General features: G+C 46.3%; 1 protein-coding gene across 2 annotated transcripts; it reads right to left on the bottom strand.

Moving 5' to 3' along the window:
- Positions 1 to 1273: 1273 nt before the first annotated feature.
- Positions 1274 to 26274, bottom strand: MAL (mal, T cell differentiation protein). Of its 2 annotated transcripts, none has more exons than XM_033144995.1 (4): positions 11852 to 11982; positions 3619 to 3786; positions 2794 to 2919; positions 1274 to 1496 (listed from the first exon to the last, which is right to left on the bottom strand). In XM_033144995.1, exons 1-4 carry the CDS (start codon positions 11918 to 11920, stop codon positions 1422 to 1424), a joined length of 438 nt encoding a protein of 145 aa, XP_033000886.1. In that variant the 5' UTR covers positions 11921 to 11982; the 3' UTR covers positions 1274 to 1421. The 2 variants fall into 2 exon arrangements, with proteins under 2 accessions (XP_033000886.1, XP_033000885.1); XM_033144994.1 differs by lacking the exon at positions 11852 to 11982 and adding an exon at positions 26073 to 26274 and having other exon boundaries at positions 1277 to 1496.
- Between the last annotated feature and the right edge of the window lie 1553 nt (positions 26275 to 27827).

Here is a 27827-nt window from a genome sequence, read left to right as displayed (position 1 = left end):
GGGGGGTGGGAAGTCCTTTTATGTACAGGAACCGCAGGCTTACCAAATATACCTGTGGGTGCCACGCAACTGCTTACAGTCCAAGGGACTGACTGGAGAAGGACACCATTACAACGTTCGCCTCATACATGGCAGCGGTTGTGAGTGGGGCTGAGGAGAAAGTGGCTGCAGGAGGAGAAGGGATGGTGGAAAGCGGCAGAGGTATCAACGAATATGATACGGATGTCTTTGAAGTGGAGAAGATCCTGGACATGAAAACCACAGATAGTAAAATACTATACAAAGTACGGTGGAAAGGTTATTCACCAGATGATGATACATGGGAACCTGATGAACATTTTGAAGACCCTATAGAGGTGTTTGAACACTGGATGGATCAAGTTATAGAGGAAATCTCAGTAGGTCAATCTGAAGAGGAAGCAGAACAAGCTGCTCCTCTCGATTGAAAGGGGGGAAATGAGGCACCAAGGTACCAGAGGGTAGGTAGAAAGAGCCACAGAACCCCATTTTAGATGCAGCTTCACTCTGATTCCATTTCAGAAGATGCAGTTTTGCTCACTCTAGCTAAAGCTTAACACTGCAGCTTTTTTAGACATATCAGCAGTTTCAGCAGTTCAGCAGTTCAGCAGAATGTCAGTAAACGGCCGACCACAGACTTCCTCTTTTCCACACTATGTCTGGTTTCAGGGGAAAGAGCTAACCACAACTCACCCTGTGACCGAGCCATTTCCTGTGAACATCAGCAGAAGCCAAAATAAGGTCCCAGGTGCAGTTGGGGGTCAACGGCTAGGCATTTAGGCACTGAAATAATAGCATATAGCACCTCCTGGCGGCTAAAGCAGCTTGAAACAGACAAAGGCAGCCGGACAAAGGAAATGTTCTGATTTGCTAACGTAGTATTATAATATTAGTTCTAATAGGCCAGGAGGAGGGATTTAGGAGGAGCTTTACTATGTCATAGAGAGTACTTAAGCTTGCCCCACAGGAGGTGGGGTGTGCATTTTGCCTTTTGCTTACTGAATGCACCTTATTGCAATAAAGAAACTTTGCTTTTGGAAACTTTGCTGCCTGAATCTTTCTTCTGGTCTTATTGGGTCTAGGCATACAGGCGTAACAAAACCTTACCTCCATTTACATAAAAGACATTTTTAATACAAATATATTTAAGAAATATTTCCTCGGTTTCCTCGGTTCCACAAGCTACCTGACCGAGACTCAGGGAGGGGGTGGGGAGTTAAGCTAAAAAGAGATGCACAAGGATTTGTTTATTTTTTATTTTTTGTCAGAACACAATAAAAGCACACTTGTGTATACAAATTTTCCAAAGAAAGACAATCATTTAGATACACTTAGGTAGTAACTGACCAAATACACCTGCAAAAATCAAATTTTAAAAGACATTCAGAGATTTATTTATTTTTTTAAGAGGACTTCCATCTCAGCAGCGATAACACCATGTGGATCACATATGTCAATGTGACTGCATAGGCAAAAACCTGGAAGAGAAACGAAGAGGGTTCAGATTTGCTAAAACTAGTTCATGAGCAATCCTGAGCATCTCTCCTCTCCGTAATATCTTTTCCCACTTTACCGTGTGTATTGCTGTGTTTGCTCTTGTCTCTCGTCCGGCCTACCTCAGGCATGCAGCCTCTGTTCATCTGGGCCCTGCTAGGCCCTGCGTATGCATCACACCCGACACTTAGGGTATCCTATATAGGCACGATAGGGCAGCCATGATGGATCAAAATGGATGACATTGTGCCAGGACTGTGTCTCTCCTCTACAAGCGGCTTGGGCCCTTCATGCCGCTTTTGATAAGGCTCCTGGGGACTGTGGCGTTATGATTAGAACGGCAGAAAAGCAGCCATGCCGCCTAAACTACAGCGAGACAGTAAATTGTCTTGGCAAATCAAGGCTGGAAGCGTGTCAAGGATCCCACTAAAACAGCTGGAGTCCCAGTCGCTCCTATTTTCCCCTCGCAGGTGGATTATGGTGATTCATGTTTTAGGTGGGTCTCCTCATAACAACTGTAAAATTGACGGGGGTTGCAGTTAGAATTGGAAATGTCCAACCCCTTGGATTGATATCAAAGACGTGTTGTTTTTTAAAGGTGTTGTTCTCTCTCTTTTTTGATGGGGAAGAGTGTGGGTGGCTGTCCTGAGGTATTTCTTCCTTTTTGGTTGCTATCTGCCTCGCTTTGTGAGCTGTGCTAAAGGACTAAGTGAGGACTCTGCTTACTGCCTTAAGATTAGTAACTATGAATTTTTATTGCTCTACGATGCTAGGAACTTAGATTTGTACAGGCATGCCAACTCTAGGGGACAGAGGTTTTCGTCAGCCCTCTCAATATTCTTTATCAGGGGGCTCAGCCCCCAAATATTGAGGGGTCAGAGAAGACCGAACTGCCAAACAAGGTCTCACCGGCCTGCACAGCATCTCCCAACACCATGCAGGCTGGTGCAGACTTCCACTAGGCCGGGCAGGTCTGGCTTGCATGGCATTAGAAGACGTGTGTGACATCACACGACCCATGGCGTGTGTGATGTCACACACATGCCGCCGCCCCCCCCCAATCTTGGGGGGCAACCCGGCACCTGTAGATTTGTAACACAACTAGATGGGCTGAGGGAGAATGGAGTTATATCATTTACTTTGGTTATTTTGTCGATGCTGCTCTTTAATTCAATGTCACTTGTGAATCCATATGGTCCAAAGCCACCCAGTAAGCTTCATCACCATCATCTAATGGATTAAATGTTCCAGCCCTAGTTGTAAGCGAGGACATATACTCACCACTGCTGCAATATCTATTTGGTAGTATTTAAAATAATCCGTAGATTTCATCTGAAAGGTAGTATAGGCTTGCACAACTGACGCACTCAGGTAGAAGAGAGAAGCAATTACCTGGTAGAAAGCATCCTGGAAAAGAAAACAGCACAAAGACCCTAAGACCAGTGCAAGAGAAGGTGTCCCCACCGTATCCCTGTGCCAGAGAACACCTGACACTGGTGAGAAGTTTGTTTTGCTTAGTGGCAGTTTTATAGGATACGCTGCCATGACTAACAGCTTTAGAGGGAGAGTTTTTATCCAGGAGGAGATGCATGCTATATTCTGAGCAGAGTCGGTGCCATGCTTTTCAAAAGCACACAAGGATCATGCACTTCTGGACAAGAATCTGCCAGGGCCTCTGAACTGGGCATGCCTCAGAACTAAATGGATGCCAAATCCAGAGCAGTGATTCATACTAAGATTTGGCAGGTAGCCTCCTCTGTGAGTGGGTACTTTGGGCTCTGTTTAAGTGTATTTCTCATGGCATTCTAAGGCTGGTTCTGATATAATGAGAAGCCCCCCACAGTGCTCACACTCTGGCCCACACACTACACTTCACAGCCGCAGGGAGGAGTTTAGAAGCACTGGCTTCCATTTTCACACAAAGCACAGTTTCCTGGTTTGTGTTTGAACCCTGGAAACTGTAATTCGTTTAAACTCTAGTTTTATGACTGCTTATCTCACCCAAATATAGATCATGTGACACCTGATGCATGGATAAATAGCACTGTATTTGGGGCTGGGGTGCGGGGAGTATACTGGTGTTTTAATCTCTCCCAAGAGACTTACCACAGCAACCCAAGCCGACTTCCCTCCATGAGCGCCACACATATATAGGAACAAAAGCAATGTTGAAATTACAAAGCAAAACACTGAGACGAACATCACCCAGCCTTGACTCATCGGATTATGAACTTTAGTGGAAGCCACCAGGATCCAGACTAGGCCGCCAAAAACCTACAATAAAGAGTAATAAAAGTAGTTCAGTCACCAGCCCTTACAACGGTTAATCAGATCTGTTCTTGAAGACCTCAGTTTTCGTACAAATTACTTGGCTGGACAACTCCATGGCAAAATGCAGAGAAGTGCACATTTTGAAGGATGGCTGTGCTGTGATTCAATTCACATACTGTTTTGGAAAGTGTGCTTTTCCTGGTTCTGGGAGACCAGGGGGCAGTAGAACACATTGCAAAAGAAGAGGGAGATGCCTGTGCCTCTTCTCCAGCCAGACTCGTCTCTGCCTCCCTCATCCTACCATCCTGATTCAGTTTCTGCCCTTGATTCTGAACTGCTCTCTGTCACAGACTCTCCCAGCTCACTAAACCCTGTTACCTCTTCAGCTTCTGACACCTCCTCCCAGTCTTCTCCCTCTTTTCCCTCTGTCCACTCATTGTTGTCCCACCACCAATCCCCTGGCTCTGAGCCTTCTTCCCCTGGGGGTTCCCTTGGGGTTCCCAGGACCGCAGCTTGTACCTCCCACAATCCAACCAGTTTTGCAACAGCAATTTTGCTGCCCAGCTTTGAGAATGTAAGTACTGTATATTCTGACTACTTTTTAATCCAGGAAAATCTTCTCAAAAGTCGGGGGTCGTCTTATACGCCGGGTGGAGAATCTGCGGTCGAGTATATCTCAAACTCTATATTTTAACTGGAAAAGTTGGGGGTCGTCTTATACGCCCAGTTGTCTTATACGCCGGAAAAATACAGTACTGCTGCGCCCCTATCAACAAATGGCTTACTACTATTAGAAATCGAGGTTTGCTTGCTACCAATAGATCCCCGCTTCCCAGGAGCACTCAGTACAACCCAAAAGTCCCCCTCCAACATGTTCACAGAGGAAATATATATATTTCTTGTTAACACCACTCCTTTTAAAGCCATAGATCACTGTCCAAAGGCTCAGGTTTGCAGAATGCTGAAGATTCATTGCCTGCTTTGCAGTCACTTCTTCTGCATTGGCTGCCGTAGTGAATTGCTTGTTCTTTATTCAGGCCTTTGAGAGGCAATGATAGTCTGGTAAAGTTTTAGGTTACTGGTGAAATCTGCTGCTGTATCTATACATTGATATCATAGACTCATAGAATTGCAGAGTTGGAAGGTGGCCTAAAGGTCATCTAGTCCAAACCTATATATAATAAAAGAGTTTTTTAACAGTTGCTTTAGTTATTGTTATTATATGGATATTGTAATTTTATAGTGGTTTTTTTTTTAATGTTGTCAACCTTCCTGGTATCTAAATGGATGGGTTTAAAAATGTAATAAATAAATTGTAAACATTTAAAATAAAATAAAATGTAAGTGTTGTTAGAAAGATCTTATATCCAATCTGGAATAAATGCAACTCAAAACACATTCAACAATATAGGTGGAAATGGAATGAGATTAGTACACTAGTATTTGGTGTCCATTTGTATGTATACACACTCTCACTAAGATGCATAAGCGGAGCTGGAGAGAGAATTTAAACTTCTAGATTAAAATATGTTCTCAGTGCTTACAAAGTGCCACATGCTTTTAGGTGCATAGAAGTTCAAACCCAAGAGTGGCTGTTCCTCCCTCTCTTTCCCTCCCTCTCCATATGTGTGTGTTGAGCAGTTAGTGTGCACAACAACCAGCCATTGTGCACTTTCACCAAGTGCACTTAATCCTCCCATTAAGAGGGAACTGTGCACATTTCCTGGTAAATATACATCTTTTCCTACAGACCTTGGGAAATATGCATATATCAGATGAATTTTTGTATACTCTCCAGTCATTCTGCATAATCCCCAATAGGCTGGTAAATGTGCACAACGGTCAATTGTTATGCGCATTAACCACTCAGTGGGTTGGTGCCGTTTTGGCTTCTGAAGGAACAGCACTCAGAGAATTGAGATTGCCATTAGCATTGACAGTGGTGTGTAGGTGATAAGCAAGAGGTACCAAGAGGGAAGTCTGAGAGCAGCGCCAGTAAGGCAAACGGCAGCGCTCTGCTCCTGGCATCCTTCCAGCTGCTGGAGATTGCCACGCCTCTCCATACAAATGTAACTATTCCTAGAACTTAAGGCGCAATGCTGGGGTGGGGTGCCGAACGTCCCTGGCCAGTGTGCATTGGAGGAGAGGACCAGTAACATCATAGCCAGGAGCTGCCCCTCCTTCCACAAACATATTGGCATGAAAGGACTTGGAACAGTTGTCCAGCCCTGCTTTCAAATGCTTCTTACCTTGCCATGCTCAGCTGGCAAACATACAGAAGCCCTGAACGAACATTGCCAGCCAGCAATGTTACAGCAAATCGGGTTGCCAAGCGACCAGAAACCCTTCTTTGCCTCTAACAATTTAATAAGATTAAAGGAGGGGGGGGCGACAGAGGATGAGATGGTTGGACAGTGTTCTCGAAGCTACTAACATGAGTTTGGCCAAACTGCGAGAGGCAGTGAAGGATAGGCGTGCCTGGCGTGCTCTGGTCCATGGGGTCACGAAGAGTCGGACACAACTGAACAACAACAACACAAAATTTATGCACATCTTGATTGTTTACAAAAGAAATGCAACCAAAAATGCAACCAAAAAATATGTGGGGAGGGGGAGATGAAGCTTAGAGATCTACACTAGAATCTGCTAATATTATATCTTGTTCCTGTTACAGTTACAGGAGCCAGTAATAAGGTGACTGTCCTGTCTGGCCCCAATTTTGCCCATATTGCACAATAATATAGATGAAAGGAAATAAGATTCATTTTAGCCCCCAGAACCTTTGCTCTCTTATTTCAGCATCACCTGACTCCTGATGTGTAATCAACGTGTGTGTGTGAGCACATGTTAAAAAGGTGTGGTAATTTATTTTCCTCTCAAGCTTGATTCGCTGTCGTGATTTTTTTTATCTCTGCCCTTTTCGCTTTGTTTTCAAACTAAGCCATCTGCCTGTCAGTCGCAGAACTTTCACTCATATAAATTAGTCTTCTGCCACATTTGTATACGCAGGAAAAAAGATAATAGAAGATAAAGGATTCATCTAGCAGGTTCTCTAGTAACAAAAGTTCTGTTAATATTTTCAGTTTGAGGTATAAATGAGTGAAGATGAGGTGGAACATTCTTGGGATTTAAAGCAGTTCATGGTCAGGCAATTCCAAAGACAATGGGGAGGGGGGGTGTCAACCCCAACACCTAAGAGTTCAGGATTTTGTTTTGGAAATTAAAGGAAATCTATTGTTTGGAAGACGCTGGAGAAGCTAATATTCCCAGATCAGGCTTTTGATTACATTAATAGTTCCTTGTTAAAGAATGTGGAACTTAGTTCCTTTCTGTGTTATCTGTGACGCATAAGCCCATCGGAAATCTCTAGACGTCTAGAGAATATAATATACTGAATTAGCTTCCTCCGCCAGAACTTCTGGCTTTGGGGGCAGGAAAGCTCTTTCTTCTCTTTCTCATTGGGACAACTCAGAAATATTGTACTGTATTGGGTAAGACTCTTTAGGGAACAGCAAAATGCATTGAACAGCCTTAAAGTAATACTTTTGAAATTTGCTTTTTGCAGTCCCTGTGTTGTGCCTTGGCTATGTTCCCTCCTTTCGCACCATGTCTTGTAATTATGTAAATATTGCTTTATTTTTCTGAAATAAACTAGCTACTTCTACGATCTTCTCTCAGATCTTTTTGATTTGAGAGTATATGCTGTCAGAATGCACAATGAGGTGCAGGCAGGTGGTTCATGGGAGTTCTTACTTTTCCTAGTTAGCTGATAAAAACATAAGAAGAAACAGTGGAGGGGGGTCCATTAAGAGAAATGGGGTACTGCCCCACCAAACTCTGCCCTTAACCAGCCTCCACCTGTCTGCCTTCTTACGTACACCCAGTATATTCCTCTGTATCAGTTTCCTTCTCCTTACTCTCAGTGTTACCATGATAGAACTCAATAGGGTCAAAACTAGAATCAGCCAGCTCTGACTGTCATTGACTCCAACTACAATTGGGTTCCAAGTCTTCTGCTCTACCAGTCTCTATGGGCACCTGCAACTACTGGAACCAATGGACCATCTAGCCAGGCATCCTGTTCTCACAGTGGCCAACTAGATGGCTGTGGGAAGCCCAGAAGCCCGACCTGAGCACAACCGTACTCTCCCCAGTTATGATCCCCCAGCAGTTGGTATTCAGAGGTATAATGCCTCTGACAATGTATGCAGAACATTGCCTTTGATGGCTTTATCCTCCGTGAATCTACCCACTCCACATTAATCACCATCACTACTTCTTAGGGGACCAAATTCCAAAACTGAACTATGTGTTGTGTGAAGAAGTGCTTTCTATTGTCCATCCTGAATCTTCCAACATTCAACTTTGTTGGACGTCCACGAGAGAGGGAGAAAAATATATCTCTACCAACTTCCTCTACACCGTGCGTAATAACTTGGTGTTTCCTAAATACTGGGGCCGGGGTATGATGCTCTCCTAAGCAGGGCAGAAACTATAAAAAGCAGGGCTTTAATTGACAATTCAAGCAGGTAGAACTTTACAGCACAAGGTCTGCTGAGAAGTAAGCTCTACGGAATTAAAGTGTACTTACTCCCAGATAGGACTGCAGCATGAGCTGATTTAAAAGTGCTGCATATTAAGAGCACTGGGTAGAAAGGAATTCATGGGGACAAGTCCCCTTTCGCATACCCACATTCCAGTATTACTGCTAGTAAGCAGATATCCTGTGATTGTCTAGATATTCAGTCCCAGCCAGCATGACCAATGGTCAGGGTGATGGGAATTCTAGTCCAGCAACATCTGGACACAGGCTGAACCCCCACCTCCAAGTGAAACAAAGCCTAATTCTCTGTATTTCTTCATACACATGCACACAAAATTACTGTCAGCTCACCACTTTCTCATCTCTGTCACTGTCTGCCTTTAGGCTGTAATACTTTTTCGGGAGCAATCAGGTCCATCTTGCTAATGTCATTCTAGGGCTGCCATACGTCCGGAATTTCCCGGACATAGCTGGGATTCGGCAGTCAAAAGCAGTGCCCGGAAATTTTCATTCGCTGGTTAAAATGTCTGGGGAACTCAGCATCCAGACACATCATAACCAGACACTGGAAAGACCTGTCAGGAGTAAATATGGACCAATGGTACCAAGTAGTATGGGAAACAGCCCTACCAGAAAAACTAACCAGTAAGCTGAAACTGACACGGGGACAAACAGAAGAAGACACCTTCACCCCGGTATGGTTCCCCTTCATCACACACACAGCCCAACAAGACAATGACAAAAATCTACCGACAGCATACAAATCAATATGGCTAACCTGACCAAAAACACACACCCACCCCACTCACACAGGAAACCAAAGATCACCACAGCCAACCACAAACGAACAACCACATCCAACGGCAACTCCGACCTCTCTCACTGCCAAAGGAGCACAAGCCAACAACAGAGAACCTACATAAACAATGCTCACACCAAACCCTACTCATATCAAGTAAAAAAGAAACACCGTCACCCCTCCCCACCTACCTCCCCGTCCCACCCACCTCTCCCCCCTTTTTTTTCTTTTTTTTCTAATGTCTCACCAACACTGACTTATAAAAATGTTATATGGAAAAATACGAGAGAGACATTGTACTACCTTTGAAAATCTTTAATAAAAATATTTTTTTAAAAAAAAATGTCTGGGGAAACTCAGGCATATGGCTGCCCATGCTGAAGTATCATTTTTGGGACACACACACACACACCTCAAAAACATCATTTTCTTTTTTTAGTGTTTGCAAAATAAAAAGATCACCAGCTATGGCCCAAAGAAGAAGAAAAAGCTCTACCCCTTTCCCCTCCCGAAACAAACAAACAAATAGCTCATCAACTTTGGCAAAAGAAAAAAGGGGGGGCTGAACAACTTTTGTGTCTGGATTTTCACCTTTCTTTAAAAAAATAAAATATGGCAACCCTATTTGTGCCATGTCAACAAGTGCCATGTCAACAACACATTGTGCAAACTGACCAAACAAACAAGTTGGCCTAATTTCATTTTTGTTTTGCTTACTGTTTCATTGTCAGTAAAATGAAACACGTACTGTATTTTAAAAGCGAGTGAGCATGGACTGCAAATTTGTTTTTGTTTTTGCACCTCTCTTTATGCAGACTTGTGCACTAGAGGAAAGAGAAATGTTTTGGCTGTAAAGGCAAACCGGGAGCACAGGAAGGTGCCTGTTGGTTAATCTACGTAACTCATGGCTGTCTGAGTGGACAACAGCAGCTCTTCAGAGTTCCAGGCATGGGTCTCTCCCAGCCGTACCTGGAGATGCCAAGGATTGAACCTGAGACCTTACAGGACTGCCTTTCCAGGTATGTCCTGCAGAGGACCCTAAGGTCCATGAATAATAATAGCTTAAAAGTCCCAGGCCCTAAGGAAGCCAGATTATCCTCCACCAGGGCCAGGGCCTTTTCAGTGATGGCTCCAACCTGGTGGAATGCTCTGTCCCACTAGACTAGGGCCCTGCAGGACTTGATTTCCTTCCGCAGGGCCTGTAAGACAGAGCTATTCTGCTTGGCCTTCAATTTGAATTAGCCTGATCCTCTATTCCCTTTTCCCTTTCCTCTTCTATAGAGAAACCCTTTCTGGAGGCCCACATTTAAATTCTTCCCTGGTCTCCTTGCTGGCCCTAGTAGGACCAACTTGGCCAGTTAGCCCCGGTGATCATTTGATGTCTACTGTTTTTGCTTTTCCCCCAAAATGACCCCTGAATTTTTGAATTTTATTGATATTGATGCTGCATTTTATGTTGTATTTTATGCTGTTTTATGCTGTTTTTAAGTCGCATTTTAATCAATGTTTTGTATTTGCGGTTAGCCACCCTGAGCCCGGTTTTTAAACCGGGAAGGGCAGGGTATAAATAAAAAAATGTTGTTGTTGTTGTTGTTGTTGTTGTTGTTGTTGTTATTTCACAGCAAACATTGTATCATGGAGCTAAAGCCTTGCCCGTTCATTCATTTAATAGTGTCATGGGCCCAGCAGTCTTACAGCATTGGTTTGAATGTGGCACCAGTTTCTTCTTTTTCGAATCTTCAGTTCAGTTCTCAACATTTGCACATCAGTCTACCATTAAAAAACATATGTATTTCTGAAAGCCCTTTCCCCCTATTTACTACATGTTGTACAATAGTCTCACCAGATATGCATCTTCATGCACATATCGTGGTTGGCGAACTGCCTTGCAAAACCCAGAGGGCTACATATTCCAAAGGGAAGCTGGGACTTAGTTCACATGTTGTTTCAGGAAGTGCCAATTAAATGGGCTCATATTAAAATGCAAATCACTCCGAATTTTTCCATGCAATGGGGGGAGGGGGGAGAGAGAAAATCCAATTCACGTTTTAAGGCAAACCTATTTAATTCACATTTTCTGAGACAATAGACAAATGGAAGTGCAGCCTTCCTTCAAAATTCACACTTCACAATTTTGCGATGCAGTTCTCCAACCATATAATGTGTACAAAAATGTATATTGGCGGGTGAAGTGTCCATTAAAATGCATATATTAGTGGAATATAATGCAAACAAATGTGTTACATTTAACGGAAATTGCATACAAAATGACATACAAAAATGTGTGTATTAGGAGAAAATTGCACTAAAATTCAGATGGATTTTCTAGGTGCCTTATTTTTTATTTTTATTTTTAAAACAAACTCACATGGAAATGTGGAGAACTGAATTTAACTGGAAAAATGGAAAACAGAGAAACCAAAACTGATAAGGACTTGCCCATCTCTCACATCAGCCAACAGCACCAGGCCCCATCCCAAACCCCACTCCACAGATCCAACCCAGGTACTGTTTTCAAGAGCTGGAAAACTAACTAAATATGAAAAGTGCTTTCTTGTTTGTATGGAAACAGAAGCCGGCCCACCATTTCTCAGGTGAGGCTGAGCGCAGCAGCCCCAGGCAATGCAGGTTTTAAGTTCCTTTCCTGGTGAAGAGGGTGGTTGTTGTTTTTTGTTTTTTTTAAAGCAACACAGTAGAATATTTCACCAATACTACTAAAAATGTACCTCGATGGCTGTTGCACTCTCTGCTCCCAAGTGGTCCTGAGTTTCTTGATCTGCTACCTGGGAGCACATGGCTTAATAGTTGGCACAGTCGTGGGTACACTAGCTGGAGGAGGAAGGGCATGCCCTACAGAGCCCAGACTTGTTGCCCCACCTGGCTGCCCGTAGCCTGCTGCCCTGAGGCAAGTGCCTCATTTCACCTTATTAGGGGGTTAGCATTCTGTGGCCACTATGAACGCTCAGTCCTCATTAGACTGTCTGGAAGGTTCTCTCTCTACTTTAGAAGTACCAAAAAAAAAAAAAAAAACCTTTAGAGAGGGAGCCCTCTACAACGTTTGGGGCTACTCCAAGCCTACTGCTACCTCTCGGGGGCAGATGGGGCTCGTCAAACTGGGAAGTTAGGTAACCCATCTAGGAGAAGGAATACTCTGGACCTAAAATTCTGCTGCCTTGCAATTATACCCATTGATGAGAAAGGCTTCGGGAGTAAACCCCAAGGAGAAATTTGAACATGGAGAAGAAAAGGCTAAGGAGTAAACCCTACACAAATCCGAAGTGGTTGAATGGCGCCTTGTACGCCTCCTTCCAACAACTCCCACAGCCAAGCTGGTGCCATATGTATTTCTCTGCTTTCCTTTAGACCCCATCAGCGAGTCTTATCATCTGGGCAGCTGGTTGGACAGTGTTCTCGAAGTGACTGGAATGAGTTTGGCCAAACTGCGGGAGGCAGTGGAGGATAGGGGTGCCTGGCGTGCTCTGGTCCATGGGGTCACGAAGAGTTGGACACGACTGAACAACTGAACAACAACAAGAAGATCTCCATGCACACTGACCAGGCTTACACCCCAATGAGGTCACTTCAGTACTGCTAACGCAACAAAAACAACACAGGAGGCGGCATTTGCGAATCACTGGTCTCTGCAGCCACAGCAGGCACTGTGATTCTGCAGCAGTTTGACTTTACCCCTGGATGCGCACTCCATTGTCTTTTGAGACAGACGGGTGCCAACAACTGCTACCTCCCTCTCACGTGTGAATCATCAGCAATGGGGACAACTACTGAACATCTGAAACATGCATGTAGGAGGGGAGTGGCGTCAAGACGGCAGCTCCTCCTCTTCAAATTTACACGTGTTCCTTATGCATAGGAGCATTAGAAGCTGCCTTTTGCTGAATTAGACCACTGATCTAGTTCAGTATTGTCTACATACCAGTGTTTCCCAAACTTGGGTCTCCAGCTGTTTTTGGACTAGAACTCCCATCATCCCTGGCCACTGGTCCTGCTACCTAGGGATGGTGGGAGTTGTAGTCCGAAAACAGCTGGAGATGCAAGTTTGGGAAACACTTGCCTATAATGACTGAGTGGAAGCAGCTCTTCAGTGTTTCAGGCAGGGGACTTCCCAGGCCTAGGTGGAGATGCTGGGGGTTGAACCAGACAGGGGCGGAGCAAGGGGGCATTGGAGGCGGGCCACCCTGGAGGGGGGGTGACACTCAGCGACTCCTAAGCTGAGCCCTGCCGCCTGGCACCCCATCCGTTTGACGGTAGCTCGTAAGGTTGCTGCTGGCGCCCAGCATCCCGGACAGACTGTGCTTTGTAGTGTGCATGCATTGTGACATCATGACGCATGCACACTACAGAGTGACACCCCGCCCCCAGGGATGCCCCCACGTTTGCCGCTCCGGGCGGCCAAGCGGCTCCATTCGCCACTGAAAACAGATGCTCTGTCACTGAGCTATGGCCCTTAACCCTTGGGGTAGCCAACATGAACCCATCCCTTGATAATGCTAGGCTACAGTTCCCATCATCCCTGGCAATTGGCCATGCTGACTGAGGCTCATGGGAGTTGAGCCCACCACCAATATATGGAAGCCACCATGTTGTCACCTCTGCATCCTAACATTTGTAGAGATGCCCCCGGAGCACGTACAGTTGCGCACACGGAGGAGATGGCATCCACATGATTTAGAGGCGTGTTAAGGATGCAGTCCATAATTACTGAGGGTTCGATCCTCTTCAGAAGTTAAATCTGGGCAGCAGGGATGGGGAGAGAAGTTGATTCCCTTCCCACCCCCAGAGAGGAAACGTTGCTGAATACACTCAAGCAGCAGCTATTTTTAAATCACTTGCAAATCCATTGCGGAGGAATCTGCAATGGTCAATTTATCAACACATTACCCGAGAAGCCAGCGCAAGGCAGTGCAAATGCGGAGTTAATGAATACTGCAGGCAGAAAGGCACCCCCAGCCGTGTGCAAGCCGCTGGGAGAGAGGGAGGCAACTCAGGGAAATCCTTGGTGTGGAAATAGGGAAATAACAAAGAACGTTCCTTTTTCTTTCTTTCTTTTGTGCGGTGCTGAAGGGTAAGGCAATGTCTCTTGTTTCCAAGACAATGTTGCTCTTGTTGTTGGAATCCGTCTGACGGTCTCAAGAGACAATGGAGTGCGCCTCCAGGGATGAAGTCAAACAACCCAAGTGCCCTCCCCAGGACAGAAGCCTGGGCAGTGTGTGTGTGGAGGTCCTGGGCTGCCCAGATGACAAGACTCGCTGATTGGGTCTAAAGGAAAGCAGAGCAACACATTGGGCACCAGCTTGGCTGCAGGAGTTGCTGGAAGCAGGCATATAAGACGCCATCCAACTGCCTTAGGGACTTCACTCAGGATTTGTGTAGGGATTGCTCCTTATAGCCTTTTCTTCTCTCGAAGGTGTCCTGCAAGGCAGCGGAGGTTTAGGATCAGAGTTTTCCTTCTCCCAGATAGGCTACCTTCCCAGGTTGACAAGCCCCATCAGCCCCTTTCCAAGACAATACATAATACATAATTAAGATCAGACTTTGCCAACCAGGTGCCCTCCAGATGCTTTGGACCACAACTCCCATCAGCCCCAGTCTGAAACATCTGGAGGGCACCAGGTTGGTGGACGCTAGGTAAGAGCATCCAGATTCCCCTGCCCTCATTCGTCTGCGTGCAGGAAAACAGTCTTCAGAAGAACATCCTGATCACACCATACATCTTGTTTTAGAAGATGATAGAAGAGGAGAACCCAGGGCTGCTGTTCTTTGAGATCAGGGTTTCCCAAACTTAGATCTCCAGCTGTTTTTGGACTACAACTCCCATCATCCGTGGCTAGCAGGACCAGTGGTCAGGGATGATGAATTATGGGCACCATGTCCTTTTGCACCTTAAGAGTGATACCAGTAGTCGTATTACAGCATAAGCCTTTGTGGCTGCAGATGCTCTACCTGAAGGTTGCCTGTAGTGCCTTCCCCAACCTGGTACTCTCCAGAAATTGCTAGACTACAGCTCCCATCATCCATTACCATTGGCCATGCTCCTTGGGGCTGATGGGTTCTGGAGGCCAACCTATCTGAAGGGTAGCAGGCTGGTGAAGCCTGGCCTAGGCAACAATAACTTCTTTTTAGTATTTTATGGTCCCTAAGGCTCTTTCATGTTATGGACTCTCTATGTTATGGTATGAATTTGTATCCAGTTCTAGAGCTTCCCTATGACTGTAGCGCCTCTTCTTGTGCAACACTGTGCTTTGACTCAACACACAAACTGGACTGGGCTGCTTTTCCCCAGCTACATGCTGCATTTGGAAACTTCTGAGTGACGTGGTATGACAAGAATGACTGGTGTCAAATGCAGGGACAGCTCTCTGGGTTATAGGGAAGCAAGCTTAATATCTTCTGCTGCAGGGCACGTTGCCAGATCATGGGCAGGTTGATTCATTTGCTAGCAATGAATACGTCAGACCAGTGACATAGGAAGGGGGTGCGGTGGGTGCGGTCTGCCCTGAGTGTCATCACTGAGGGGGGTGACAACTTGGCAAAAATATGTTTTTAAAATAAATACAATTTGGGCTCATGACATTTTTTTAAAAAAAAACAACCCACCACACACCCCTTCCTATGCCACTGGTAGCTACTGTATTTTTCGGTCCATAAGACACTCCGGACCATAGGGCGCACTTATTTTTTAATGGGGGGAAACCAGGGAAAAAATATTTTTTCTGGGTTTCCTCCTCTAAATGGCTGGGAGAGGGAGCGGAGGAGGCAGCAGGGGTGGAGGGACTGGGAGAGGCACATGCTGCGCTACGGGCCTCCCCCGCCCTGCCGACACTGGCAGAAGTGGGGCGGAGATCCCCCCCCCCACTTTCGCTGGTGTTGGGGGAGGTTTAAAGGTTTAAAGACAGCTGGGGAGAAGGGGTGAACGCTCCGGTTCACCCCTCGCCCCCAGCCCCCTTTAAAGCAAGCGGGGATGAGCCGCTCTGAAGGGCCGGGCGGCACCCCTTCAGAGCGGCTCATCCCTGCTTGTTTTAAAGAGAGCCAGGGAGAAGGGGTGAGCGTTCACCCCTCGTCCCCAGCCCCCTTTAAAGCAAGCGGAGATGAGCCCCCTTCAGAGCGGCTCATCCCCGCTTGCTTTAAAGTGGGCTGGGGATGAGGGGTGAACACTGCTTTCTCCACCATCCCACGCCCGGCGCCGATCCCAAAAGCCTGCTTTTGGGATCGGGGCGTGGGGGGGTGGAGGAAGCGGCAGCATCCCCGCTGCTTTCTCCACCACCCAGAGCCCAGTGCCTATCCCAAAAGCCTACTTTTGGGATCAGCATGCAGGGCGCGGAGTGGTGGAGGAAGCAGCTGGGATGCTGCCGTTTCCTCCACCACCCCACAGGCAGCGCGGAGGAGGAACTTATGGATCCTCCCCGCAGCCTCTGTTCGCAGAAACAAGCCTGTTTCTGCGAACGGAGGTGCAGGGAAGATCCAGCAACATCTCTGCTGCCTTCCCCCACCTCCCGCCGAACACAGCAAGGGGTGGGGGGAGGCAGCGGGGAGCGAAGCCTTCACCCCATAAGACGCACCAACATTTCCCTTCCTTTTTAGGAGGGGGAAAGTGTGTCTTATGGAGCGAAAAATACGGTAGGTGAGGCGGGGGGCACAGGGCGCCACACTGTGGGGCCTGCAGCATGCCTGACACAGTCACACATCTCTCCTGAGGAAGAGGCGGCAGGCGGACTGCCTGCAAGCTCTGCACTGCTTTTTCGAGCAGTGCGGGGCTGGCATCTGCCCACCGCCTTGGCCGCCCTACAGCTGAGAGGGAGGCTGTGGAAAGGCACCACACAGAGCGCCCTGCCTTGGCTTGCCCCACCCCCATGGGCAGCTCGCCCCACCCTGAGCTGCAGGACGCATGCGCCACACTGGGCACCCAAGCGGCTAGCTACGCCGCTGCTTCAGACAGGCATACAAAGTTCCCTTAGAAATGGGCATCGGTTGATTGACACTGACACATTCTTCCCCAGCTTAGGCATGCAGCCAAATCTTCTAATTCAATGGGTGGCTGGGATGTCACAGTACGACTGTTCAACAGTGGAATGGACTTCCTTGGAAGGTGGTGGACTCTCCTTCACTGGAGGTTTTTAAGCAGAGTTTGATGGCCATCTCACATGGATGCTTTCGTTGAGATTCCTGCATTACAGGGGGTGGACTAGAATTATACGATTCTATGACGAGTGCAGTGAGGAGGGTAGAATCAGGACAGAATGACATATGGCAAGGTGAAGGGGGGCTTCCCAAGACATTTCTGGGCAATGCGAAATACGTTTGGGGGATTTGCAAGAGAAAATTCAGTGAGTGGAAGGTTCTTCTTAAACAAGGGTCGCTTCATTGATGGAGGACCCTGGAACAGGAGTAGTAGGGAACCTTTGGTCCTCCAGATGTTTATCAAATCATAGAACTGTAGAGTTGGAAGGGATCCCAAGGGTCATCTAACCCCTGTAATGCAGGAATCTCAGCTAAAGCATCCATGACAGATGGCCACTCAACCTCTGCATAAAAACCTACAATGATGGAGAGTTCAAACCCTCTGAAAGGAGAATGTTCCACTGTCAAACAGTTGTTACTGTCAGAAAGTTCTCCCTGGTGTTTAGTCTGAATCTCCTTTCTTGTAATTTGAAGCCATCGGTTTGAGTCCTGCCCTCAACAGCAGGAGAGAGAGAGAAAAGCTTGCTCCATCGTCCATGAGATATCTGAAGATGGCTATCATATCTCTTCTCAGTCTCCTCTTTTGGATTCCAACTTGATCAAGCATGGACAACAGCCAGGGATTATAAGAATTGAATTCCATCAAAATCTGGAGAGCCACCAGGTAGCTACTGCCGGCTTAACCCTTTTGTTTTACTCTGTGTCAATTCTCTGGTGCAGCCACTCTGTCCCTGAGGCCATTTTGTCCCCTGTTTTTTATGCCAGGTAAGCTATGAGGCCAGAAAATGGCACTTCCTCACTAGGCTTGAGCATCTCCCCTTCCCTATAACTTCACACGTAGCCAAATTAAGATGTTCAACCAGAGCCTCATTTAGAGATTAAGAATGTAAGAAGAGCTGTGCTGGATCGGACCAAAGGCCTATATAAACGAGCATCCTGATTCCTATTGTTTCCAGTCAGATGACCATGGGAAGCCCACAACAGCCCTCTTCTGTATGAGTTTTCCAGCAACCGGCATTCAGAGCCATGGTGTCTCTGCTAGTGAAGGCAAGAAAGCTTCCTCACGACTAGTAGCCACGGACAGTCTTATCCTCCACGAATTTGTCTAGTCCCCTTTTAAAACCTTCCCAGCCGGTGGCCGCCACCACACCTTGTGGTGGCAGATCCCATTATTTCTTTTTCTGCTGTGTGAAGAGCCACTTCCTTTTCTCTGTCTTGAATCTGCCACCATTCGGCTTTATTTGGTGGCCCCAGGTTCTAGCAATATGGGAAAGGGAGAAAAAAACTTCCTCCACCTGCTTTTCCATGGACTCAGCTACATTGGCAAAGAAAAAACGCTTTATATGCGTTGTTTATGCATTGTAACACTGTGACAACAGATGGTGCTGTGGAGTTCCGTTTTTCCTCATACAAAGTTTACAACACATTTAACTGAAACGTTTTCTTTGATGTGTCCCGATTCAGCCTGTGTATAATCTCACACACCTCTTATCACATTCTGTCTCAGTCTCCTTTTCCCTGAACTAAAATAATTCCAAATGCAGTAGCTTTCCCTCATAAGGGAGTTGCTCCACACAGACACACCCCAGTTCATTTTTGGTTGCCATTTCCCAGCCCTGCAATATCCTTTCTGGGGTGAGGAGACCACAACTGTACAACATACCATTCCTAGTGCGGTCACACGCTATAGATTTGTATAAAGGCCTTGAGATATTGGAAGTTAGATTTTGCCACCTTTCCTTCATGAACCCTCCCATGGAATTTGCCTTCTTCACAGCTGTCTCACACTGGACACTGGCCTTTTCATTCAGCTGCACACCACAACCCCAATACCCCTTCCTGAGTTAGCTGGCAGGGGACAGGGACAGAGGTCCCTGAGGGAGGGAGGGCTTCACAGTTACACAAGGGATGGGCAACCCACCCCCACTCCCAACGCTTTCAACTGCTTTCTAATATTTTTCTTCTTTTTACATGCTGCAGGCGGGCGGCTGGAGTCTCTGTTCCCTGGCAGGCAGCCTGGTTTAACAGGTTTCTGGCAACCACTGCACAACAGAGCAATCGGGCCATTAATCCTCCTCTCCCCTCTCTTCCCCTCCCCAAAAGCTCTGGAGCCATTGGGCTCTCCTCTCTCCCTCGCCACCACCCTCAGCTTAATCTCCCCTCCCTATCAGATTCTCTGCTATTGTGTCAACTGGGTGGGAAGTTGATTTTAAGCTGCAAAATTTCTGCACCCATTCCCTAATCTTTCCTTGGGTGGGCAACACCTGCTCCAGCCTTAGTTCTTGCTATCTCCACAATAGGGCTCTGGTGTATTTTATCAGTTTGCTTAACAGAGGGAAACAGAACTGGGTGTGCTGGGACCTTTGGGCTGTTGCAACAGGTACACAGATTGGTCATCTTTTTGCTCTTACCCTCCAGAAAGAGTCTCTCTCTCTCTCTCTCTCTCTCTCTCTCTCTCTCTCTCTCTCTCTCTCTCTCTCTCTCTCTCTCATATGGGTGTTGCTATGCATTTCGTACATTCCAGAGACAGCTTTGTTCTCAGAACTTTTCCAAGTTCATTAGCTAGTGTCCTATAGATGATGTTGGACTACAACTCCCCATCATCCCTGTCCATATACGCCATGCTGGCTAGGACTGGTGGGAGTTGTAGTCCAGCAACACTTGGAAGGCCCTAGGTTATAGGAAGATGTAATGGAGACATAGGGGACACCCCCATGATCTAAGGCAGACATAAAACTCTTCACCCATTTGGCGCAGATCTTTCCCCCCTCCAGCCAATCTCCCTTTCTCATAAAAGGCAGCCCCGTTTTGAGTTTGTTTTTAGTTCTGCATTCCTTTCTCTGTGTATTGTGTGGGGCTCTCAAGCCATAAAAACTATTTAAGAGGCTATTAAAATAGATTTACAGGATTGCCAGGATGGTATCTAGATTTGTTTTGCCCTCCAGAAATGCATCGTAACCTCTTGGTTCCTTTCCCATCTTCCCACATGTAACAACAGTAAAGTGGAGCAGTCAGTAAAGTGGAGCAGTCAGAGGGTGCAAGCCTGGTCCTTCTAAATAAAAGACAGTGGGGTTACATCAAATGCTGGTTTGGCCTTACCCACTTGGCTGATTGCTGGCAATGTGCATTAGGCTTTCCACATACCTCCACATACCGCCTTTCAGTCTAGTCTTTACCTGCCCCACACCTAAAGGTAAGGTAAAGGTAAAGGGACCCCTGACCATTAGGTCCAGTCGTGTCCAACTCTGGGGTTGTGGTGCTAATCTTGCTCTACTGCCCGAGGGAGCCAGCATACAGCTTCCGGGTCATGTGGCCAGCATGACAAAGCCGCTTCTGGCAAACCAGAGCAGCACACGGAAACGCTGTTTACCTTCTCACCGGAGCGGTACCTATTTATCTACTTGCACTTTGACATGCTTTTGAACTGCTAGGTGGGCAGGAGCAGGGACCAAGCAACGGGAGCTCACCCCGTTACAGGGATTCAAACCGCCGACCTTCTGTTCAGCAAGCCCTAGGCTCTGTGGTTTAACCCACAGCGCCACCCGCGCCCCACACCTACAGACCCTCTAAGTGTCCCTATTTTCTGGGGACAGTCCTGGATTTACAGAATCCATCCTGGTTTCTGATTTGATCTCAGAATGTCCCACTTTTCCTTAATGTCTCTATTTTCAATGGAGAAATGTTGGAGGGTATGGAGTTTTGCAATCTCCCGATCCAAGGAGATAAGTAACTATACAACCTTTAGAAGACATCTGAAGGAAGCCCTGTAGAGGGAAGTTTTTTAAAAAAATGTTTAATGTTTTATTATGTTTTTATATATGTTGGAAGCTGCCCAGAGTAGCTGGGGCAATCCAGTCAGATGGGCAGGGTATAAATAAAATTGTTGTTGTTATTGAAACCATACTAATTTGATCTATTCCAGGATCAAATCAGAAACCAGGATTTACTTCTGTAAATCCGGGACTGTCCCTGGAAAATACGGACAGTTGGAGGCATGGCCGTAGACAAGTGGGGACAGGGAGGGACAGCTGCCCCCCCAAAAAAAATCAATAAAAATCAATAAAAATACATAGCTAGCTGAGTTTCTGCCCCCTCTCCCTATAAAAGGCCTGGCTATGCCAATGCTTGTAGGGTCTGTATGCATAGTTGCAAATTTCAAAATAATTGCTCTCATTTAAATAGAAACACAATACATTGCACCACAGTGGGGGAAACTGTGGCCAGATAATGTGTTTGCTATGTAAGTGGCCTTCCTTCCTTAGGTGTTTCTGTCCTTAAACCAGATTAGGGCTGGGTAATCCTTATTTCCACGGGGAGGAGAGGGACATTGCTACGGAATCCAAAGCTAGTGTTAGGGTTGCTGTATTTAAAACAAAACAAAAAACAAACCCAGAAGTCACTTAGACAATTGTGCAAAAAAAGGGAGATGTGTTCACCCAAGATGGAAGCTTCCATTCAGAAAACGCACAAAAACCCAATTTCTGCATGCTGTCCAGATGTTAAAGGTCCAGGTGCTGACCGCAGAGGTGACAACATTAAGCCGATATTCCACTAGCCCATCCCAACCCCTAGCAACCCAAGAGAAAAGCACTGGAAAGGTGTTGGAATTTCCCCAAAGTTTAACCTGTCGTAGCAGTAACCAAGTGGACCCAGATCTGCTGGAGGGGGACTCCCCCAATGAAAGGAATGGCTAAACACTGGGCTGACCTGGTGGTTAGAGCCAAACTAGATTTGACATAGGACTTCTGCAGAGAGAGTTCCCAAAGTCTGATCTTCTGGCCCCTTGATGTGTTAGACCAAATATATCCATCTGTTCAACTCACTCTCACCAGCTGTTGACAACAGGTTCAATGGAGGAATCCTTTTCTTTTCATTTTACTTTTTTATGGCCATACAAACTTTAAATAACAATAGAAATATTATCAAGGATAGCAAATAATGCCACACATCCTGCTATATAAACCATTCAATATTCCTAAGATAAAAGGTAAAGGGTAAAGGGACCTCTGACTGTTAGGTCCAGTCGCGGACGACTCTGGGGTTGCGACGCTCATCTCACTTTACTGGCCGAGGGAGCTGGCGTACAGCTTCCAGGTCATGTGGCCAGCATGACTAAGCCGCTTCTGGCGAACCAGAGCAGTGCACGGAAACACCGTTTACCTTCCTGCTGGAGCAGTACCTATTTATCTACTTGCACTTTGATGTTCTTTCAAGCTGCTAGGTTGGCAGAAGCAGGGACCAAGCAACGGGAGCTCACCCTGTCGCGGGGATTCGAACCGCCGACTTTCTGATCGGCAAGCCCTAGGCTCTGTGGTTTAACCCACAGCGCCACCCGCGTCCCTATTCCTAAGATATATTAATGCAAAACCTTTGATGTCGTAGTTCACCTTCTCTCTAAAAAAATATGTATGTTCAACTAGGGTCTGCCACCCCTACTCCCTCTGCTCACCAACCTCACCTACCCGTTTGGCAATCGATCCTTCCCCCCAACCCCCCAAAATATTACACACTTCACCCTCCCCTTAACAGGTTGCCCCCAAGCACTTCTGCCTCCCCTCCTGCAACAAGCCAAGCCTGCATCAAGGTTTAACAGAGCTTGCTAAACTGCTGGGTGAAGCACCTACCCTCCTCCATTAAACCTCTCTGTGGTCACATTTAACAGAGCCCTTTGACAGGGGTAGCAACTTGAATAAAATATTGGCGGGGGGGCAGGTAAGGCTCACCACACATAATCGATCACAAGACATGGTGCGCGCACACTATTTGAAAGGCAATGCCCATCCACTATGGGGTGTTTGGTCCCCTCAAATATTTTATTGGCGAGGAGAGCAGAAAGGACCTAGGCCCCTAGGAGTTGGCTCTTGTGCCCTCGGTTAAACAGATTGCCTGGGCAAGCTTGGCATTCCTCACGCTGCAGTTGGTGTGGCCACCTAGTTTCTCAAAGAAATATAAATCTTAGTTCCTTAACCCAATACAGTGGTACCTCGGGTTAAGAACTTAATTCGTTCCGGAGGTCCGTCCTTAACCTGAAACTGTTCTTAACCTGAAGCACCACTTTAGCTAATGGGACCTCCTGCTGCTGCTGCACCGCCAGAGCACGATTTCTGTTCTTATCCTGAAGCAAAGTTCTTAACCTGAAGCGTTATTTCTGGGTTAGCGGAGTCTGTAACCTGAAGCGTCTGTAACCTGAGGTACCACTGTATACAAATTACCTCTGAAATCGCAGCATCAACAATATCAAACAATATATTGCTTGTAGAAGAAAACGTAGATACATATGCAAATCCATTTCCTCTTAGTAGCAAGCAATCTGTTATGCCTAGTTTCTTTATATACATATGTAAGATGGTTGGATTCCATTCATTCATCTCCTCTCTTGTCATTTTATATTGGGGGGGGGGTGTTTTAAGAGCCAAAGCAGACGTGACAATAATCACACAACTAGAATTCCTGTGTGGTTATTTGTCATATCTAAAATGGCCTTAAACTGGACAGCAGTGGAGGATCAGCATGAGGGCAAATTGTTAGACCTCCACACACATACTTTGGCCCTACCCCAAATCATACATGGACCTATTATAGCTGAAAAGGTGCCAGATAATGAATAAACAACCATGTATTGTTTAAACCACATCCGGTGGCTGCAATAGAGGTAGGCGCATAGAACTGTGTACAGACTTAACCTTTAAAGCACATTTCCCCGCTCAAAGAATTCTGGGCACTGTAGTGCGTTAAGGGTCACTAGGAATTGCAGCTCTGGTGTGTATGTGGTAAACTACAGTACCCAGAATCCTTGGAGGAAAAGAAGGTGCTTTGAATATGATTTAAAGGTATATAGGTAAAATAGCAGGCTCTAGAAGCAGACAGGTGTAATGAGCTCTTCAAACAGTCCTGGGGCTCCCATTCAGCTGAGCTGCTGTACCTCAGACATGTAACACAACAGATTGAAAGTCAATAGCTGCAACCTTTCCACTTTGGTGCCAAAATTCCCACCTGTTTCACACTGCTCAAGAGGCCCAGGTAGAACCCAACTGTTCAAATGTAATAGATAATATGTTGGAATCTCAGGTTTAAAGTCTCCCCTGGCCATGAAGCTCACTGGCTGACCAATCACACACTCTCCTCCTAACCTACCTCACAGGTTTGTCATGATTAATGAATGAAAGAGAGAACACCGCCACTCTGAGCATCTTGAAAGGAGGGCTAGATGAAAAGGCAATAAACACTGGCAATAAATACTTTCCTGGCATGGAAAGTTCTGGAAGGGAGCATTGTCCCCTAAGGCTCCAATAGCCATGTTCTCCAGGATTTAACTGTAATTTAAGCTAGCTACTGTAAGAGCTGGATGAGTTGCCATTCCTGCTTAACGCCTCACCATCACTTAAGTCTCTTCCAAACTTGAGCATTCATTAATTCTCGTTTGCTTGCACAAAATTTGCAGGTAGGTGATGCAACATCCATTGTTACTGAGCGTTCGTTCCAATTAGTTTGTGGGGAGGTTATATGACATCACCTCAGCAATCCACTTTCCGATGCATTTACATACCCTTCAACCTCTCTCCAATGAAAACAGGGACGTCCCATTCCATAATGATAATTTTAATATTTATACCCCACACATCTTATTGGGTTGCTCCAGCACTCTGGGAAGCTTCCAACATATATAAAAACATAATAAACCATTTAAAAAAAACACTTCCATATACAATATTGCCTTCAGACGGCTGAGGGGTTCCATAACTCCATAGCCTCCAACACTTCTCCAATGAAAATAGGGGCATCCTAAGGAAAAGCGGGACATTCTGGGATCAAATCAGAAACCAGGACACCTGGAGGTCTGCTTTTCCCATCACATTCCAAATCACAAAACATGGTTGTTATTGTTGTGCAACGAATCTGTTTTTTTTTTTTAACAACAGCCCAAATCCACTTTTATTGTGCATCCTGAATTTGCCAACGATCAGCTGGATCCCACCTGCAAAATAGCAATGGACAGAAGCAGTCTTAATTCTCTGCCCATTTTTCTAGCTCTACGCTGCCCAAACCTTTGCATTTGCACTATGGATTTTTATCAACATGAAAAGTAGAGTAACTGAGTAACCTGCCATCTCTCTTCATGCCAGAGAGCAACAAACCATGCCTTCCCAGTAAGCGGCATGCTCAGCAGACCTTGAAGATTTGCTCTACTACATAGGCCACTAGTTCACCTGACTAATTAGCTGCTTGAATGCTACACACACCTGCATGAGGTACACCTGTTTTCATGCATGGATTTGTGCGGCAGAATATAACCTTGAAGGTCAAATGAGTTAGCATGCTCTCAGAATTAATATATTTATATATGCACAGAAACAAGGCAAAACATTTAGAAGCGGAATTTAAACACGTCAAATCCCATCAGCATCTGGATTTGGGGGTCGTTTCTTTCCCAGTTCTCCTTTTTTTAAATATTTGATAACCAGTCTAATTCGTTGTTTTTAAAGAAAGGGATCACAGTGAAAAGTAAATCTTCCAGTAAATGAGAGAACAAGGGGGAGCGCTAACCAAACCGGGGGGGGGGGGGGTCTAGAAACTTTGCTCAGAAAGTCACTACGAAACAGAAGCCACAATCCCAAGACACACGCTGCAGGGGGGGGGGGGAGATGCCCTGTTTGATACAGCCGGACTTTCCTCCAAGTAAATGTTCCTAGGTTTGCACTGGAATGTCCTAGCTACCAGGTTCTGTTTTTAAAAGCGGAAAGTCATACTTACAAATTCAGGGATGGCCAGAATATCAGGGAAAGTAGCCAGGACCTTTATGCCGCTGGGTAAACTGGAACCGGTGGTTGTTGAAGACATATTTCTGGTTCGCTTCCCTTCCAAAACTCACCACGCACACGTCCTCACCCTTTGAAGCCAAATGCTCTTTCCCTTTGCTCGTCTTGAGTAGCTGAGTGAGTTCTTAACCTTTTCCCCTATGTTAATGCTACCCGCCCTCCAGGTAAGGAGCTGAACACAGGTGTGGCCAGCTAAGCAGAAGGACCTGCCTCTTCTTCTGTTTTTTGTGCCTGGGGAGGAGTGAAAGGCTGCTCCGAAGGGTGACATCTCTTGTCACACACTTTTGCAAGCACCTTATGATCGTATCCGAAGGGCAGGTGCAGCGAGTGTAATTCAAAACCCACATTGGGTTGAACTCTTCTGAGACTACTTTCACACCATATTGTTATCAGTTTGTGGGGAGACACCCACCCGCCAAACCCAATAAATTAATGAATGTCAGAATCTACAGTAGCTAACATTTGGGTATATATAGGAAGGGGAAATTATGCAAGCTACAAAACTGTGCCGGACAAGGAATCCCTGAAGCGGCTTATGCAGGTGACAGGGGAAAGTGTTGTTTTACAGAAAGCTTGGGTTTGGGGGGAAGAGGTGTGCTGGGGAGAAGAGCAAAGGTCAGTCCTCTAGGAGCTGCTGGGCAGGCCAGAGGTCCATGTAGGGCCTGGTGGTCATCTTGGCTCTGGCTAGAGGAGGCTGCACTATGAGACCAGGAGCCATTACTGATCCAAGCTTGCTGAAGCTTTGTTGTTGTTGTTGTTCAGTCGTTCAGTCATGTCCGACTCTTCGTGACCCCATGGACCAGAGCACGCCAGGCACCCCTATCTTTCACTGCCTCCCGCAGTTTGGCGAAACTCATGCCAGTCGCTTCGAGAACACTGTCCAACCATCTCATCCTCTGTCATCCCCTTCTCCTTGTGCCCTCCATCTTTCTCAACATTTTCCAGGGAGTCTTCTCTTCTCATGAGGTGGCCAAAGTACTGGAGCCTCAACTTCAGGATCTGCCCTTCCAGTGAGCACTCAGGGCTGATTTCTTTAAGGATGGATAAGTTTGATCTTTTTGCAGTCCACGGGACTCTCAAGAGTCTCCTCCAGCACCATAATTCAAAAGCATCAATTCTTCGGCGATCAGTCTTCTTTATGGTCCAGCTCTCACTTCCATACATTACTACTGGGAAAACCATAGCTTTAACTATACGGACCTTTGTCGGCAAGGTGATGTCTCTGCTTTTTAAGATGCTGTCTAGGTTTGTCATTGCTTTCCTCCCAAGAAGCAGGCGTCTTTTAATTTCGTGACTGCTGTCACCATCTGCAGTGATCATGGAGCCCAAGAAAGTAAACTCTCTCACTGCTGAAGCTCTCATTGCTGAAGCTACGAGAGGGGTAACAAGAGACACTCTTGGGGTATAATGTTCAGCACCCCGTCCACTGCAGATTTCCAGGTGTAAATATGTGTTAATAAACCATATTTCTTAAAGGCACTAGCTTTCGCTCTGGCTTGATCTTCCCAGTGGAAACACAACCCTGGGTAAGTGTTGCAGACCCTGGGATCTCGTGCAGTCGCTCAGTGGAGATTAGGGTGGCGTGTAACACTAGTGTCAACAGTGAGGTTTGTGTTTTCTAGTACATGGAAGAAGGGGTGGACTTTCCTCATGTGCAGGGAAGTCTTTAGCATATACGCCGCCAGGGCAC

The sequence above is a fragment of the Lacerta agilis genome, chromosome 3 (genome assembly GCF_009819535.1).
Source record: "Lacerta agilis isolate rLacAgi1 chromosome 3, rLacAgi1.pri, whole genome shotgun sequence".
Taxonomy (NCBI): domain Eukaryota; kingdom Metazoa; phylum Chordata; class Lepidosauria; order Squamata; family Lacertidae; genus Lacerta; species Lacerta agilis.
This window is presented reverse-complemented; position numbering and strand designations above follow the sequence as displayed.